We start from the raw sequence: 19,356 nt of genomic DNA, 5'->3' as shown, positions 1-19,356 counted from the left end.
AAGGGAGCTGGCTGGGGAGGGGGCAGGATAAAGATCCAGAATGCTATTAGCTTACACATCCCCGCGGGTAGTTGTGTGTGGGAACCTGAACCCTGGCCAGTAGCCTGACAGCCTGACAGCCGTGGTCACTTTTCTTGCCAGTTCAGTTACCATTAGTGCTGGTTCAGTCAATTAAATTTTCAGTGCACATGTCTCATGTGATACAGGATACATGGACATGTGTGTGAGCATTAATTTTATATTAATAACATTAATTTCATATTAATATAATTTTATATCAATTAATTAATATATCATTGCCATCTATAAAGGATCCACTGAAGTCATGTTGAGTTACTAGGCAATATTTCAAGAGGTCAGTCATTGAGTGAGTAAAGATTTGTATCAGGAAGAGACATAAACCCATAGAGAGAAGCATAACTTTTTTCCCCCTGAGTTGTGGTTGCCTGACTGTTATCACTGACCACTGTATTCCTATGTAAAGGCCAATGTTTCTCAAAGTGATTTTGTGGACTGTCTGTGTCAGAGTCAAGGATGGGAGTGGGAAGGTTAATAATGCATATTTCTAGACTTCACCCCTGGAGAAGGAAATGGCAACCCACTCCAGTGTTCTTGCCTGGAGAATCCCAGGGACGGGGGAGCCTGGTGGGCCGCCGTTTATGGGGTCGCACAGAGTCGGACACGACTGAAGCGACTTAGCAACAGCAGCAGCAGCAGACTTCACCCCAACTCAGTTAGACTGAGAGATTGGAGCTGGGAATCTGCATCTTAAGTTCTCCAGGTGATTATTTTGCCCACCAAAGTCTGGTAATAATTTTTAAAAGTAATTATGTAAAATAAACCACAAGTTATTCACCTTCTAAAACTTCAAATGTATGAAATAGATTATTTTGATTATAGAAATTCATACTGAAGACAAGTTATTTCCATAGAAGAACATTTCCCCCAGGGTTTTTTTTTTAATAGTAAGCTGCTGTGTTGTATTTAATATGTAAATTATTTTATCAGATACATTCTATATACAACTTTTGAAAATATAAATTGGGGAATAAAGGATATGGTAATAATGACACTGCTGTTATACCATGCCTGTCATGTTTAAAATTCATATATATATATATTCTTTTAATCCTCACAACAATCCTATGAGAAAGGGATATTATTTTTCCAATTTGGCATATGAGGAAATATATAACTTAACCAAAGCCATACAGGTAGCAAGAGGCCGAATTGGGATTTGAACACAGGTGGTCTGTCTCCAAAGCCAAGCTTCTGCTTTTGAGTACTACAGCATATTGCTTGTCATCACAAAGCAACTGATAGTAGTTATTGGAAAAGTTGAATAATAGTGAAGCCAAAAAGATTACCGCGTGTGCCAGCATGGCGTAGTGGAAGAATGCTAGACTAGGAATCAGAAGTCCTGGGGTTTAGTTCCCGCTCCAGGGCTCACTTAACCTTCATGAGACTCTTTCCCCATGTATGAAGTAAGAGATTAGGTTACACTAATGCCCAGCTTTTGTGCATGTTTTCAAATAGAAATTGTGGCACACCGTTACATACGTTTTGTAAAAGTGAGCTTAGGGAGGGCATTGATGTTACCTGGGCTGCCTCAGGCCTTTTCAAAGATTTAATCATTCTAACTTGTTTGCCCACTTATTGATAGTGGTTTTAGAAGATTCTTTTTGTTTTGTCCTCTATTTTTTCCCCCAGTTTCCACAGGTTTCATGTATGTCCCTTTTCCCACTCACCCAGCCTTGGAACTCTCACACAAGCATTATGAGTTAGCATATCCTGTTTAATGAGTCTGAGATATGTTTAGGTATTTTCCAAAATATTCTATCTTCATTTTCTGAAAAAGATAGAACATTCTTTTTCTTGTTTCCTCTCATCTTATGCATCCCTAATGTTTTTTATGTGTAACTGAATTACCTCACTGAATACCTGAAACATTGTTAATCAACTATGCTCCAATATAAAATAAATATTTTTAATAAATTAATAATAAAAATTATCTTTGCTTAGCTCTTCACCAAAAAGAAGGGACCATTTCAAGTGGAATCTTTTGGTCAGGCCTTTATTTAATCTTCATAATTCTGCAATTGTGATGACTGGGTCAGAGTTCATCTGTACCGTATTCATTCTAACAGGGTTAACAAGTGTGTCAGATTGTCAAGTCATGGCTATAATTGACTTTGGCTTTGAGGTTTTTGCTTCATAATAAACAATGGGCCCTGAGCCAAAAAAGCTTGTGGTTTACAGTCACATACTGATGACTAAATATTATAAATGATTTCCCCTCATACTCATTCTGCTACCCTGGAGCTCGCTTTATGCTTTTTGAATGAATCATATCAGGAGAATATCCATAACTAAAAAGAATTTGACCTGTCAACTTCCCATTGCACCCACAGACACTTTGAGACTTCTCTCTGGCCTGAGCGCTTGAGGAGGAGTGTAGAAAGCCTAGGTTAGAGCTTAGTCAGAAGAGACAGCCTTTGAATCTTTGAAAGGGCACTTTGAATGTCTTACATAAACACTATATCCAAAAAAAATGCCCTTTTGGAAGATTACAGGGAGAATTTTTATTCATTACTGACTGTTCTACGCAAAATTCCTCTGGATGGAAAAACTGAAGATGCTTTGAGAAGCACTGCTTCAAGTGTGGCCCGAAGTTGGAGGCTAAGGTTTTTCTAAGGTGCCTCCTTTTTATCCCAGGAAGGGGGTTTGTTCTTCCTCGTTCCCAAAGTGGAAATGAGGTGGGACTCAGCTTCTGTTAGGCTTCTGTCATTGTTCTGTGCACGCTATTGCTGGAAGAAGACTCACTTTGTACTAATAACTTTGAGAATTCAGTTTAAAAAACATTCCAAGAGGAACATTCATCAGCAAGAAGTTTCAGCTATTCAGAATTTATAGATTTGAGAAAGTCATTTGCTTAAGCTTTTATATTTACTTCATGAAATATTAACTATTAGCAAGTGCAGAATGTTACTGAAGCTAAAACAGCAAAAAAACCATCACCCCTCCTCTGATTAGTTTATTTAACTGTTAGCGGTGATAACTATATTGCTGTCTAATCTGCTCTCCTTTTCTTGGCAACTCTAATAAACAAGATGACACATATAGTCAAGTGAAAAATGTTTACTATTTGCCAAATGAGTTAATCACACTGGAAAATAAAAATTTCACATCAGCCTTCTGTAAGTTTATTTTCAGTTAACACTTAGAAAAATGGGTAAGTGTGGGCAGAAAACCAGTGAAACAGAGTCTGGATGAAGTTGGACACTTCACTACTTCCTAGGGAGGCTTATTAGCTCATCCCCCCTCACCTATTGCGTTTGTGTGATGCTTGGGCTTAATGGAATGTTCCTCTTCCTTCCTTTTTCTTCAGATCAGTCCTTTTATAGGATTTTGTTTGGGGCGCCTGAGGTAAATCTGCTATGAGACTGTAAAGTTTGAGTTGACCTGTCTCTTGAGAATTCTAGAGGAGCTGATTAAACAGAAGACAGGAAATGGGTGGTTATAAAATGCCTTCTTGAAGCAGTAGGGTATATTTCTTGCACATCGTTTACTTATATGTATATTTCCCTAGTTGCTGCCATGTCTTCAGTGCCCCTTTGGTTTAGTTTTTCTACTTTTTCCTCATGGAAGCACCCAAAAGAGTCTGTGTTAAGACCAGTGTATGAATTCCATTTCTTCAAGCTGTCCAGAAAAGAATCCATTTTTTTGTGGCCGGTGACAAGGTTAGAAGGGGCTTAGAGGATTTTTTGTTGTTTCTGTGTTGGTTTCCTATTGGTTTTAAAAGTAGGAATTTCTGGACCAGCTTTTAAGTGTTTTCAAAACATTTTATCTTTTTGCTTGTGTCATTTTGCTCTTGCTTGACACTCTTGATTTATTTTTACAGATGTTTTCTATGCCAAGGGCAAATTAGGCCACCCCCAGGAAAGAAATCTCCTGATTATGTTCCTGACTCTGCTGGAAGTTGCCTAATCACCTCTGTTCTTCATTGTCTTGAAAAGTGACTAAAGAAGTCTGTTTTAAATGCCCTAAATTATCCTGAATTGATTTTTTTTAATTTTTTGGTCTTCCCTTTGTATGTATTTCCAAAAAATCTCAAAAGAAAAGCTGCTAGAAATAAATTTAAAGATAAAAATTGCTGGCAAGAAAGAATAGCTGCAAGATTTAAAGCTATAATTCTCTCATTTTGCTTCCATAAAACAGTGGCATTCCCTAGACTGGACAGATACACTCATTGCGCTAAGTCTAGTAATATGTTTTGAAGAACCTGGTCTTTCTTCAGCAGACAACATGCAGTTCTTATGGAAGGTGCTGACCTGTGTGTAAGAATGTTGGTTTTGCAGGGGCAGGATAAATTGGCACGAGGGAGACTTGCCTTCCGTGGGCCATATCTCCCTTCACCTCCCCATCCCATTCTCCTGAGAATTAGAGACTGCTCCTTAAAGGGTGGCCCTGTGAGAATGCAAGCTCAGACTTCCTTCACCGAGCCTTCTATAGCATCACACAGGCCCAGCTTCTCTAGATGTGAGAAATACTTTCGTGCAGTTGGAGTAAACTCGCCACGTGTAGCAGTCTGTGTTAAGAACACAGACTCTGCTTTCAGAGCCTTTCTTTCCCAAGCACAGGGAGGGAGGGAGCGGCCAGCCCACACTCCTCCCAGGGGCTCCGCCTGCCAGTGCTGACAAGATAAGCTTAGGAAATGTTATGGCGATTGGAGATTTTTAGTGAATCTAGTAAAACATTTGGATCTGTGTTTGGTAATCTTTTAATTTTTTTCTAGAAATATTTATCTGCAAGCAGTCAGAAACGAGAAAACAAAGTCTGGCCTCGCACCACAGATGGTTTGAGAAGCACTGCTGCAGGCATGGCCTTGGGTTGGAGGCCAAGGCTTTTCCTAAGGTGCCTCCTTTTTTCCTAGGAAGGGGGTTTGTTCTTCCTCATTGCCAAGTTCAGGAGCCTAGTCTTTTCCTTTTTTAATTTTGGTAAAATACTCAGAACATGAAATTGGCCATCTTAACTATTTGATGGTATTAAATACATTCACATTGTTGTGCGACCAGTCCCCAGAACTCGTTTCATCTTGCAGTACTAAGGTCTATGCCCACTACACAGCAACTCTTCGTTTTAGTCTGTTGATATTGTCTTTTGATGTACAGTTTTTAATTTTGATGCAGGCCAGTTTACCTATTTTTCTCTTGCCTGTGTTTTTGGTGTCATATCAAAAAAAATCATGACGAAATCCAATGTCATAAAACTTTCCCCTGTGTTTTCTTCTTCAGGCTTTATCATTTTTGCTCTTAGGTTTAGGTCTTTGATTGATGCTGAGTTAATTTTTGTACATGGTATAAGGTAAGGGTCCAGTTTCATTGCATATGGGTATACAGTTTTCCCAATGTTTTTTGTTGAAAAGAGCCCAGTTTTATACTCAGCTATTATCTACCTGGGCAGCAAAATGAAAGGAAAAAGTGATAAGCAAGCATTGCTGGGAAAATTTGGACACTGGTTTATGCCTTGATTTTGGCAATTTGGGGAAGGGGAACATGGCTATTGAATGCTCAGTGGAACACGAGAGCGCAGTGTCATGCTTTGATGTGTTCACGTAATACAGCTATTTTGCTGACAGCATTTTTATTAGTTCAAAAGTGGCATTTAAAATAAATTCATGGAGTTTCACAAATAAGACCTTCCAACCTTCCAAACAAGTTGATATCCCTTGAGTTAAAATACCTGGAGAGAAAAAGAAAACTGTTGTGGTCTGGTAATTGAAAGTGACAGTCTTAGTGACCCTCATATGAAAATTTACTCAATGAATTTGGCTGAGTTCAATTATAGGGAAGGGGAAAGTTATCTCCTTTGAAAAACTAAACTCTTTTTCTTTTGTCTTGGCTTCTAGGAAATTTAGTGCTAAGTTTTATGCTTGGTTATATATCTTTTCATGTTTTTGTTCTTGACCTTCTACTTATTTGTTTTGTTTGGATTTTCTTTATAATTCAGTTTTATTGAGGTATAGTTTATTTACAATAAAATACAAAATGCACCCTTTTCAAGTCTTAACAAACGTTTACACCTGTAATCACCACTTCAGTCAAGATTATACAATGTCTCTATTCACACAAAGCGTTCTCCCATGCCTCTTTGCCATCATTACTGCTTTTCTGCCCCTTGTTAAATAGATCCATTGATTCTATGCCCTTCAGTGTTTGCCACTAACCTACTAAAAATACTTCTGGAAGTAGGTGGATTATAAGGGGAAAAAAGTGACTACATAAATGAAATAGCCTTTTCAAGCTCTAGGTTTTCTTCCTGTGACCTGTCATTCAGTTTCTTTTTTTATATCCCAAAAAAGCGGCACTACAACTTCATAAGGACTTTTCTCATTGCAGCTAACTCTGATGAGCTATGAAGCATTCCTAGCTATCTTTAGAAGACCTTGTTCTGTTTAGTCTTGTAGAAATTAAATAGCTAGTTCTAAGGATTTATTTTTAAACTCCCAGCACATTTTATTACAAAGTAGATAGAAGAGCATTATCTCAACATAAAGGATATTTCACTTAAACACATTTTAACTCATGGTAAAATTCACAGTATTGCCTTCAGTGTGTGTGTGTGCGCGCATTTTTTGGAATATATTGTTGCAAACATCCTCAGTACACATGCACCATGAAAGAAAGTAAAAGTGAAAGTTGCTCAACCGTGTCCAACTGTTTGCGAACCCATGGACTGTAGCCTGCTAGGCTCCTCTGTCCATGAAATTCTCCAGGCCAGAATACTGGAGTGGGTTGCCAATCCCTCCTCCAAGGGATCTTCCCAACCCAGGGATCAAACCCAGGTCTCCTGCATTGCAGGCAGATTCTTTACTGTCTGACCACCATGAAAGTGAAGTCGTGTCCAGCTCTTTGCAACCCCTTGGACTATAGCCTGGGGCTTCTCTGTCCATGGGATATTCCAGACAGGAGTAAGGGGATCTTCCCAACCCAGGGCTAGAACCCGGGTCTCCTGCTTTGCAGGTGGATGCTTTACCTTCTGAACCACCAGGGAAGCTCCTGAGCACCATGGATGGTGCTAAATAGAGGAAACCAGGCACAAAATAATAGGCATTCTACAGAGACAGGATGGACACAGTGAGGCTGCTCTGTGAGACCAGGAGTCAGGATGAAGTGATCCTGGGTTGAGGGTTAGTGACTCGAAGGGAATATGAGGGGCTTGGGAGCAAGCCATGCTGTTTCTTCTTAAGGGTGTTGGTTTCATGGCACACAGAGTTTGTGAAAATCCAGAGAACTGTACATGTGTGAAATAATGCACTTCTCTGTCTGTATTATACTTGAGTTAATGTTAAAAACACACACTTCATCATCATCTACCCTGGGCCTTTAGCCCTTTGGGACCCACTAATCACGTTCAATATCCACATTTAGTGGAGTAGGAAACCAAGCCCCTGAGAGGGGAAACACCTGTTCCAGGTGACAGAGCAAGTCAGGGGCCAAACTGGGAATGAATCCCCAGCCCAAGGCTTAGCTCGAGGGCTCCTCACCACTCCAGGCTTCCAGAGGATTTTTTTCAGCCAGACAAATTTGTTCCTGTACAGGTTTGTCTATACCCAAAGGATCAATATCTTTGCCAGAAAGATGAAATATGTCATGAGCACCAGTTGCCTTGTTGTAGCATGTTAGAAAGTCAGTGGCCCTGCTTTCTAGTAACTCAGCAACTCATGACCTATGAAAGTCTGCAGCTGGTTTTGGAAATGTTAGAGTTATGACTTGTTTATAGATGTCACAACAATGTCTTGAAGTGACAACAAGAAATGTAACCAACTGGATTGTGTATGGGGACAGTGTGGGCTCTAGGCAGATGACTGGAAAGATAGGAACTGCCTAACTTGTGCATGAAGAATTCTGGTGCATGCCTTGCATCGAAACAGTGTCTGCATGGAAAGTGGGTGGGTTATGCTTCTTCCCCAGGAGAATAAAGCAGCAGCGAACAGTAATAATAAGGGTTGTTTTTTTCCTTCCAGTTTTATTGATACAATTGACATATAGCACTGTATAAGTTTAAAGTATGATAGTGATATGATTTACATACATGATGAAATGATTACCACAATGTTTAATGAGCATCCATCATCTCATACAGACACACAATTAAATAGAAAAAAAAAATTTTTTTTCCTTGTGATGAAAACCCTTAGGATTTATCCTCTTAGCAGCTTTCGTATATGGCCTAAGGCAGTTTTAATTCTCTTTATCATGGGATAGATTGCATCCATAGTATTTATTTGTCTTCTAACTTGAAGTTTATTTGACTTGAAGTTAACTTGAAGTTTTCAACTTTTTTTTTCTTTTTTCTTTTTTTTTAATTTTTAGTTTTTTATTTTTTAAATTTTAAAATCTTTAATTCTTACATGCATTCCCAAACATGAACCCCCCTCCCACCTCCCTCCCCATAACATCTTTCTGGGTCATCCCCATGCACCAGCCCCAAGCATGCTGCATCCTGCATCAGACATAGACTGGCGATTCAATTCACATGATAGTATACACAGATGGCAATGACGACCCTGTATGCAAGACAGGGAAAGAGACACAGATGTGTATAACGGACTTTTGGACTCAGAGGGAGAGGGAGAGGGTGGGATGATTTGGGAGAATGACATTCTAACAAGTTTTCAACTTTTAACTTGAAGTTTTTGACTGCCTTCTTCCAATTTCTCCTCCTCCATCCCCACCTCTGATAACCACAGATCTCATCTCTTTTTCTGTGAATTTGTTTGTTTTGAAGTATGATTGACCTAAAACACTGTGTTGGTTTCTGGTACCCTGCACAGTGATTTGATATTTCTGTACATATCACAGTGATCATCATGATAAATCTAGTTACCATCTGTCATCCTATAGAGGTATTACATAATTATTGACCCTATTCCCCACTCATTTCATACCAGTGACTCTTATTTTATAACTGTAAGTTTGTACCTCTCATCTCCATCACCTGTTTCTCTGCTCTCTATACCTCCTCCCCTCTGGCAACCACTTGGTTAGTAATATAAGGTTTTAACCCTGTTTCACTTGCCAGATAAAGGGGATTTTGACATTAGTTTACCACTCTGCAGTGACTTTCCTATTATGAACTGAACTCTAAAAGAAGATGTAAGCTGAAGTACGTCATCTGCAGATGGCATGCTTTAATGGTCCCTCATAATGCGACTTAGCAGCAGCAGCATAATGCCGTAGAGCTGCTTTTAAAAGGAAACCAGCGTTACTGAGAGGGGCATAAATTATGGCCGTCTGATATTTTCCTGCAGTTATTTTCTGTGTGAACGATGTAAAAAGGAATGATGTTGAACCAGGTATGTTGACAAAGCACAACAGGTCCTGATGCAAAGATTGCTCGATACGCTGCTTGTCAGTATTACACCAGTGATGCTCAGTGGTAGATCCTACAATGCTGGATATTCGCATGCATTGACCTGGGTGTTGGGTGGAACGAATGTTCATTTGTTTTTTACTTTTGCTGACAAGTCCAAGTTACCATATATGTTATCTGTTATTTTAAATTCATGAGATAAGAAGACTCTTGCCTCAGATTCTGCTGTTTGTGTGCACTCTAATCAAGTGCATTTGGGCTACTTAAGTCTAGGAACAGCCCACAGAGTTATAAATAAAGACTGTGTAGATTCTTGCCTGGTGACTATAGTTTGGCCTCCCAAACAGTCCTGGTTATTTAGCCCAAGTTTGAGGTGGAGGGTGGTTATGGATGTGTGAGTTTCCACTGAATTTGATACATTTTCATTTTATTTAAGGAAAGGACAACATACATAGTCTGCCACAGAAGGAAAACCTTTAAAAGAATCTGAACATAATTAAATTTCCATTATCCCTTTCTTTGCCAGAAGGTTAATGATTCTCTAATAATTGAGATGTAATTGATCCCCCAAATGTGCTTCCACTTGATGAAAGTAGCAAAGTCCAATACGCACTTGCTGACTAAATTTTTCCTCTCCTCTTTAACTCTGTTTTAGGACTCAGCCCAAAACCATGTTTGCCCAAGTTGAGTCTGATGATGAGGAAGCAAAGAATGAGCCAGAATGGAAAAAACGTAAAATTTGAAGAATCTCCTATGAGAGCTGTTTGCATGAGGGGGAGGGATATTGAACAGGTTTGTTTTTTTAATGAAATAAAAACACATTTTTATGAACAGGTTTTGTCCTTTGCATTATTGAGCCATTCAAAAGGTTGGTAGCTACCCTTCACTAAACTTGTGTTTACATTTTCTTACCTATGACTATTGAACTGTATTATAAGTAAATAAGAAGTAGATTCTTAGCGTATTACCAAGTACTTTCAGTATTTGAAGACTTTATTCAACAGTTATTGGTCTTATACAAATTGTTATAACCTTGGTGGAGGGGAACATACACTGAGACGTACATCTGTCGTGAGCAATTCTAAGAGCACGGTATGGAAATGAACATCAAAATGGTTAATATCTCTGTATAATTTCACAACAGTTGTTTACATGACTGCAAATAATTAGGCTGAGTTCAAACTGAAAGTTTGAACCATTGCCATACTAGGAAACAACGTGTATCTGATTATCCTAGAACAGCAGAAAGCAGTGATCAGGAGTTAGGAAGTGGGCTTTGAAATAAGACCAGTGTGGGTTCAAATCCTGGCTCTGCTCTTTACTGTCTGGGTCACTTTAGGAGAGTTATTAAGCTTCTCTCTTCTGGACCAGGGCTCCCCAACCGCCAGGCCACGGACTGGTACCCCTTTCAGATCAGTGGCTGCATTAGATTGGAAATAAAATGCACAGTAAATGCAGTACACCTGAATCATCCTGAAAGCATCTGCTCCAATCCCCACCCAGGTCCGTGGAAAAATCATCTTCCATGAAACTGGTATCTGGTGCTAAAGATGGTTGGGGACCACTGTTCTAGACTCAGATGATGATACTATAATCTTCGAAGGTTTGTCAGAGCATTAGATTAGACATACGTGTAAAGCATCTAGTATAGTGCCTGACATGCAGTAAATATAACACTAAATACTTGCTCTTTTAAAACAGAGCTAGTGATAATGACTTAGTCTGGTTTTTATCTGTATTAGAAAAGCATAGAAGTGCTTTGTAAATTAAAGGCTGTGTAAGTAGAAGACTTTAAAAATCATTCTGAGAGATATTTGTACTTTTGTGATTAGAAAGCTAAATAAAAAAATCGGCAGTTTGTCCAAAGTAATAATGAGTCAATAGAATAAAATCCTGATTCATTCTCAAGCATGAAAAGGTCCACTTGTATTGTGAGTAACAATAAGGAGGTCATCTCTGTGCTAAATCTGCCTTCTCTCCCCTAATTTCCCGTCAACCCAGAGTAGTTTTTGCCTGTCAGATCATCTCCACTAGACAATTCAGATTCTTTAGTACTTTTGCCTTCTGCTCTCTTCCTCTCTTCTATCCCAGTGAACAAATTAGTTATGAAAGTGAATGATGACCCAGAATGTGTATCAGAAAGCTCCAGTTTCTGAGAGCTTCACATACCACCCTTCCCCACACCTTCTCCTTGAACAGCCATTCAAACTCATACAGATTTTTTTTTCCTATAGTTCTGAGGTGGCAATGGGCATTTTTAAATTCTAGAAACCTTCAATCTTGTAAGCTATTTTCTGTCCTGTTCTTCTCCCATCCCCATCTTCATCCCATGCCCCTTCCTTTGTCACTTAGCTTAATAGGTAATAAGAGGAAGAACTCGCATTTGCTGAGTGCCTACTCTCCGATGACTACTATTTTTTAAATTAATTTTTATTGGAGTATAGTTGCTTTACAATGCTGTTAATTTCTGGTTCAGTCACTCAGTCGTGTCCAACTCTTCGCAACCCCATGGTCTATAGCATGCCAAGCTTCCCTGTCCTTCACTATCTCCTGGAATTTGCTCAAACTCATGTCTGTTGTGTCAGTGGTGCCATCCAACCATCTCATCTTCTGTCATCCCCTTCTCCTGCCCTCAGTCTTTCCAAGGATAAGGGTCTTTTTAATTGAGTTGGCTCTTCGCATTAGGTGGCCAAAGCATTGGAGCTTTAGTTTCAGCATCAGTCCTTCCAATGAATAATCAGGTTAATTTCCTTTAGGATTGACTTGTTTGATTGCCTTGCTCTCCAGGGGACTGTTAAGAGTCTTCTTCAGCACCACAGCTCAAAAGCATCCAATTCTTTGGCACTCAGCCTTCTTTATGGTTCATCTCTCACATCTGTACATGACTACTGGAAAAACCGTAACTTTGTCATAGCTTTTCTTCCAAGGGACAAGCATCTTTTAATTTCATGACTGCAGTCACTGCAGTGATTTGGGAGCCCAAGAAAAGAAACTCTGTCACTGTTTCCACTTTTTTCCCATCTATTTGCCATGAAGTGATAGGACTGGATACCATGATCTTAATTTTTTGACTGTTGAGCTTAAAGCCAGATTTTTCACTCTTCTCTTCACTTTCATCAAGAGGCTCTGTAGTTCCTCTTCACTTTCTGCCATTAGGGTGGCATCATCTGCCCATCTGAGGTTGTTGATATTTCTCCCAGCAATCTTAAATCCAGCTTGTGCTTCATCCAGCATGGCATTTTTGCATGGTGTACTCTGCATACAAGTTAAATAAGCAGGGTGACAGTATACAGCCTTGATGTACTTCTTCCCAATTTTGAATCAATCGTTCTTCCATGTTTGGTTCTAACTGTTGCTTCTTGACCTGCATGCAGGTTTGGCAGGAGACAAGTCAGGTGATCTGATATTCCCATCGCTTTAAGAATTTTCCACAGTTTGTTGTGGTTCTTCTACACAGCAGAGTGAATCAGCTATCTGATGACTCCTATCCTAAACTCTACCTACATTAGCTCATTTAATCCTCATAAAAACCCCGTGAGTAGGTAAAATAACTAAACCCATTTTACAGATGAGACAAAAGAAGTCCAGAACATCAAATAATCTGGCTAAGATTACATTTAGGGAGGACTGTATGGAGACACCCAAGATCCCTAAACGTCAGTAATTAACAAATTACTGCTCTAAATTTTCTATTCTTATTGAAATGTACTTCATCTAAAATCAATTACAGACCACTGTTTTGTTCCAGCTGCTTAGGATTTGTAAATTTATTGCCTCTTGGATAAAATTTACTGAAATCATGTCAGATTTTTTCCCGTCTTAACATAAACATTGCACCATATGGAAGTATTCGTCTTGCCGGGAGGGCTGGAGTGAGAAGCAAAAACTTGATCATAGTGGTCTTGGCGGAGTCTGCTATGATGTAAGGGAAGGGGAAATTGTGCAAATTTAGCACTAAGTTGGTTTTTCTCATTATTACCTAGAGCACAAATGGCCCTTCTCATGCTTGAGATGCTCCCTCTCACTTGGGGGACTTTTGTAAAAAAATTATTTTTTCCACACAAGATTATCGAAATACACATAAGAATTGCCAGTCTCAATTTTGGCGAGGAAGGACCTGAAGGAACCGGGATTGGACACAGAGGGGGTGCTCATTTCATCCGTTGTTTCAGTGCCAGGGTGGTGACCCCACAGGCCTCACCCTCTCAGGCCCCTCAGGCCTCTCTGCCCCATATAACCTTGTGTTCCTGATCCCGGTCAACTCCATTTCTGTTCACTCAAGTAAGGAACCTGAAAGTTAAAATAATGACTCCTCCTTCACCCCCACTCCCACCTCATCTAGTTACTTGCTGGTTTCTATTTGTGCTGTGTTCTGAATCGCTCATATTTGACCTCCACGGCTTTCCCTACCACCCTGACTGGAATTGAGACCTCCTTTGATCCCTCACCAGAACCTCTCAGGAGCCTTCCTCCCAACTTGTCTGTTTTTCATTTGGTCCTCATCTAATCCATCTTTTTTTTTTTTCTACTATCAGAATTAACTTTCTAAAACCAAATCCTATCATTTCATGCCTCTGCTTAGAGCCTTGCAGCAGCTCTCTCTCTAATCCATCTGTGTGGCCCTGGGGGCATTGACATCCAAGATTCGGCCTCTCCTGGTCTTTTTTTTTTCCCACTGATTTTAATAATTTATCATAGCTAATTTTTTCAAAAATTTTAATTGAAAGATAATTGCTTTACAATGTTGCATTAGTTTCTGCCATACAACAACACAAATCAGTTATAACAGTAGACTGATTCTCCTGCTCTTTCTTCCTTTAACTCTTGCTGATCTCACACAGCACGTGGTGCTGGAAAATATTCTTGAGGGTCCCTTGGACTGCAAGAAGATCAAACCAGTCAATCCTAAAGAAATCAGTCCTGAGCATTTATTCAGGACTTTTGGCACTTGAATGCCTTTGCACATGTCCCTTTGTTGTCTGCCTGTTTGTTTTTGAAATTGGGGAGCATTCCACCTTCCTTGAGCAGCCTTCCCTGACCCACCCAGATGGACAATTATTTCCTCCCTCCTAGGCCCCCATGGCTGCTTGCATACCTCTCCACTGCACTGCAGCCTTCTTTGATGTTGCACTGTAAATCTGTATATGTGAATGGCTTGCGGGCCTGAGGGTGTCTGTTTCCCCCACTAGGAAATAGAATGTAAAAACTAAAATACACTGGGGTCTGTGAATATTTAATGAGTTTGTTTGAAAAATGAGAAAAGCGGTATTTTTTTTTTAGTTTTATTAGAGTATAATTGATTTGCAGTGTTATGTTTCTACTGTACAGCAAAATGAATCTGTTATACATATATTTCAGACTCTCCCATACAGGCCATGACAGAGTATTGAGTAGAGTTCCCTGTGCTTTACAGAAGGTTCTTCAGTTCAGTTGCTCAGTCGTGTCCGACTTTTTGTGACCCCATGGACTGCAGCACACCAGGCCTCCCTGTCCATCAGCAGGTTCTGGAGTTTACTCAAACTCATGTCCATTGAGTTGGTGATGCCCTCCAACCATCACATCCTCTGTCATCCCCTTCTCTTCCCACCTTCAGTCTTTCCCAGCATCAGGGTCTTTTCAAATGAGTCAGTTCTTCTCATCAGGTGGCCAGAGTATTGGAGTTTCAGCTTTAGAATCAGTCCTTCCAATGAATATTCAGGACTCTTTTCCTTTAGGATGGACTGGGTGGATCTCCTTGCAGTCCAAAGGACTCTCAAGAGTCTTCTCCAATACCACAGTTCAAAAGCATCAATTCGTCGCCGCTCAGCTTTCTTTATAGTCCAACTCTGATATCCATACATGACTACTGGAAAAAACCATAGCTTTGACTAGATGGACCTTTGCTGGCAAAGTCTCTGCTTTTTAATATACTATCTAGATCGGGCATTTTTCTTCCAAGGAACAAGCGTCTTCTAATTTCATGGGTGCAGTCACCATCTGCAGTGATTTTGGAGCCCCCAAAAATAAAATCAGACACTGTTTCCACTGTTTTCCCATCTATTTCCCATGAAGTTATGGGACCAGATGCCATGATCTTAGATTTCTGAATGTTGAGTTTTAAGCCAACTTTTTCACTCTGCTCTTTTGCTTTCATCAAGAGGCTTTTTAGTTCTTCAACTTCTGCCATAAGGGTGGTGTCATCTGCATATCTGAGGTTATTGATATTTCTCCCAGCTATCTTGATTCCAGCTTGTGCTTCATCCAGCCCAGTGTTTCTCATGATGTACTCTGTATATAAGTTAAATAAGCAGGGTGACAGTATACAGCCTTGACGTACTCCTTTCCCTATTTGGAACCAGTCTGTTGTTCCATGTCCAGCTCTTAACTGTTGCTTTCTGACCTGCACACGGATTTCTCAAGAGGCAGGTCAGGTGGTCTGGTATTCCTATCTCTTGAAGAATTTTCCACAGTTGGTTGTGATCTGCATAGTGAAAGGCTTTGACATAGTCAATGAAGCAGAAATAAATGTTTTTCTGCAACTCTTGCTTTTTTGATGACCCAGTGGATGTTGGCAATTTGATCTCTGGTTCCTCTGCCTTTTCTAAATCCACCTTGAACATCTGGAAGTTCACGGTTCACATATTGTTGAAGCCTGGCTTGGAGAATTTTGAGCATAACTTTGCTAGTGTGTGAGATGAATGCAATTGCGTGGTAGTTTGAGCATTCTTTGGCTTTGCCCTTCCTTGGGATTGGAATGAAAACTGACCTTTTCCAGTCCTGTGGCTGCTGCTGAGTTTTCCAAATTTGCTGGCATATTGAGTGCAGCACTTTCACAGCATCATCTTTTAAGATTTGAAATAGCTCAACTGGAATTCTATCATCTCCACTAGCTTTGTTCTGGTGATGCTCCCTAAGCCCCACTTGGCTTCACATTCCAGGATGTCTGGCACTAGGTGAGTAATCACACCATTGTGATGATCTGGATTGTGAAGATCTTTTTTGTACAGTTCTTCTGTGTATTCTTGCCACCTCTTCTTAAAATCTTCGGCTTCTATTATGTCCATACCATTCCTGTCCTTTATTGTGCTCATCTTTGCATGAAGTGTTCCTTTGGTATCTCTAATTTTCTTGAAGAGATCTTTAGTCTTTCCCAATCTATTGTTTTCCTCTATTTCTTTGCACTGATCACTGAGGAAGGCTTTCTTATCTCTCCTTGCTATTCTTTGGAACTCTGCATTCAAATGGGTATATCTTTCCTTTTCTCCTTTGCTTTTCACTTCTCTTCTTTTCACAGCTATTTGTAAGGCCTCCTCAGACAGCCATTTTGCTTTTTTGCATTTCTTTTCCATGGGGATGGTCTTGACTCCTGTCTCCTGTACATGGTCACGAATCTTCATCCACAGTTCTTCAGGCACACTATCAGATCTAATCCCTTGAATCTGTTTCTCACTTCCACTGTATAAGGGATTTAATATAGGTTATACCTGAATGGTCTAGTGGTTTTCCCTACTTCCTTCAATTTAAGTCTGAATTTGGCAATAAGGAGTTCATGATCTGAGCCGCAGTCAGCTCCCGGTCTTGTTTTTGTTCACTGTATAGAGCTTCTCCATCTTTGGCTGCAAAGAATATAATCAATCTGATTTTGGTGTTGACCATCTGGTGATGTCCATGTGTAGAGTCTTCTCTTGCATTGTTGGGAGAGGGTGTTTGCTATGCCCAGTGCGTTCACTTGGCAAAACTCTATTAGCCTTTGTCTTGCTTCTTTCTGTATTCCAAGGCCAAATTTGCCTGTTACTCCAGGTGTTTCTTGACTTCCTGCTCTTGCATTCCAGTCCCCTATAATGAAAAGGACGTCTTTTTTAGGTGTTAGTTCTAGAAGGTCTTGTAGGTTTTCATAGAACCATTGAACTTCAGCTTCTTCAGCATTACTGGTTGGGGCATAGACTTGGATTACTGTGATACTGAATGGTTTGCCTTGGAAATGAACAGAGATCATTCTGTTGTTTTTGAGATTGCATCCAAGTACTGCATTTCTGACTCTTTTGTTGACTATGAGGGCTACTCTATTTCTCCTAAGGGATTCCTGCCCACAGTAGTAGATACAATGGTCATCTGAGTTAAATTCACCCATTCCAGTCCATTTTTGTTCACTGATTGCTAAAATGTCAATGTTCACTCTTCGCATGTCCTGTTTAACCACTTCCAATTTGCCTTGATTCATGGACCTAACATTCTGGGTTCCTATGCAGTATTGCTCTTTACGGCATCAGACCTTGCTTCTATCACCAGTCACATCCACAACTGGGTATTGTTTTTGCTTTGGCTCTATTTGTTCTTTCTGGAGTTGCAGTAGGTTCTTATTAGTATCTATTTTATATGTAGCAGTGTGTATATGTCAATCCAAGTTTCCCAATTTATCTCTCCCCTCCTTTATCCCTTGATAACCATGTTTGTTTTCTATGTCTATACCTCTACTTCTGTTCTGTAGATAAGTTCATTTGTACCCCTTGGGGGTAGGGGGGCTTCCCAGGTGTCAAGAGTGGTAAAGAATTTGCCTGCCAGTGCAGAAGACATGAGACGTGGGTTTGATCCCTGGGTGGGGAAGATCCCCTGGAAGAGGAAAATGGCAACCCACTCCAGTATTCTTGTGTGGAGAATCCCCATGGACAGAGGAGCCTGGTGGGCTTACAGTCCATAGTATTGCAGAGAGTTGGACATGACTGAAGCAACTTGGCATGTACCCTTTTTTTCGATTCTACGTATAAGCAATATCATATTTGTCTTTCTGTGTCCAAGTCACTTCACTCTGTATGTCAGTCTCTAGGCCTATCAGTGTTGTTGCAGATAGCATTATTTTGCTCTTTTTGTGGCTGACTAATACTCCATTGTGGATATGTACCGTATCTTCTCTATCCATTCCCCTGTTGATGGACATTTAGGTTGCTTTCATGTCCTGGCTCTTGTAAATAGTGCTGTAATGAACATTGGGGTGCATTATCTTTTCAAGTTGTGGTTGTTTATTCACATTTGTGTTTCTAGATTATAGCTCTGTGAAAGAGGTTAAAAAAGTGCTCATTAAATATTTGGCAGAGAGAAGGGAGAGACAGGGATGGGGAATGAAGTATGAGAAGCATTTCTGCCTTGCAGATTGGAAGTGGGAATATGAATACCAAAGCTTGGTCCAAATCCCAGCTGCTTTGCCTTCTTGTGTTGGGATTTACACAACTGGATTTATTTAACTGGAATGTTCACAGGTAACTGTTGTTGGCTTAAGGAAGAAGCAAGATTGTAAACGGGTATCAGTGCTGTTACTGGGGTGGCCCAAGCAGATCTAAGCCACCATGACATACCCAGGCACTGACTTGTCCTGAGTCAGCAAAGATCTGAGATGCCGACAGCATGGAGTCTTTACCCCTGGGGGTCTGTGAGCCTCCTCAAAGAACATAGCATATATTGCATTTGCTCATGTACATTTTTCTGTAGAGAGGATCTCTAACATTAATTAAAATTCAGGGATATTAGGTGTTGCTAGTAGCTCTTTCATCTCCGAAAAGGACCATGTAGAACTGGGCCATTCAGACTTGAAAACCAGAACATAACCCTCAACACGTTCAAACATGTGTAAAACACCAAACTGTTTAATGAAAAACTCTAACACACTGTTCTTAATCTTAGGCAGTTAATATTGCTGCTTTAGGGACTTCCCTGGTGGTCTAGTGGCTAAGACTCTGTGCTCCCAACGCAGGGGCCTGGGTTTAATCCCTGGTCAGGGAACTAGATCCCACATGCCACAACTTTAAATCTGCATGTGGCAACTAAGACCTTGTGCAGCCAAATAAATATATAAATGGTTTAAAATGCCTTACTGCTCTGGAGTCAGCTCCTATATTTATGCTTTGAAAGATTGTTAGCCTCTGTCCCACTTAAAACCTAAAGAGTTCAGCTTCATGATTAACATGCAGGTAGCATCCAAAGGTGAGCATTTCTTTATGTTATTGAAGA

The 19,356-nt window shown here is 40.1% G+C and overlaps 1 protein-coding gene and 1 non-coding gene across 6 annotated transcripts in view; both read left to right on the top strand.

The window, feature by feature from the left end:
• Nucleotides 1-10,206, top strand: part of WDR70 (WD repeat domain 70) — a 280,993-nt gene extending 270,787 nt beyond the window's left edge. For all 5 annotated transcript variants that reach the window (XM_069555882.1, XM_069555881.1, XM_069555880.1 and 2 more), the window contains one exon: nucleotides 10,031-10,206. In XM_069555882.1, the coding sequence (XP_069411983.1) occupies nucleotides 10,031-10,118 (88 nt within the window). In that variant the 3' untranslated portion in view covers nucleotides 10,119-10,206. The remainder of the gene's footprint in view (nucleotides 1-10,030) is intronic.
• Nucleotides 10,207-19,056: 8,850 nt separating this feature from the next.
• TRNAG-CCC (transfer RNA glycine (anticodon CCC)) lies at nucleotides 19,057-19,128 on the top strand. Its single transcript has one exon. It is a non-coding gene; the product is annotated as a tRNA-Gly (tRNA).
• The last annotated feature ends 228 nt before the right edge of the window (nucleotides 19,129-19,356 follow it).

The sequence above is a fragment of the Ovis canadensis genome, chromosome 16, assembly GCF_042477335.2.
Source record: "Ovis canadensis isolate MfBH-ARS-UI-01 breed Bighorn chromosome 16, ARS-UI_OviCan_v2, whole genome shotgun sequence".
Lineage (NCBI taxonomy): Eukaryota > Metazoa > Chordata > Mammalia > Artiodactyla > Bovidae > Ovis > Ovis canadensis.
The sequence above is the reverse complement of the archived record's forward strand: the minus strand, read 5'-3'. Positions and strand labels throughout refer to the sequence as shown.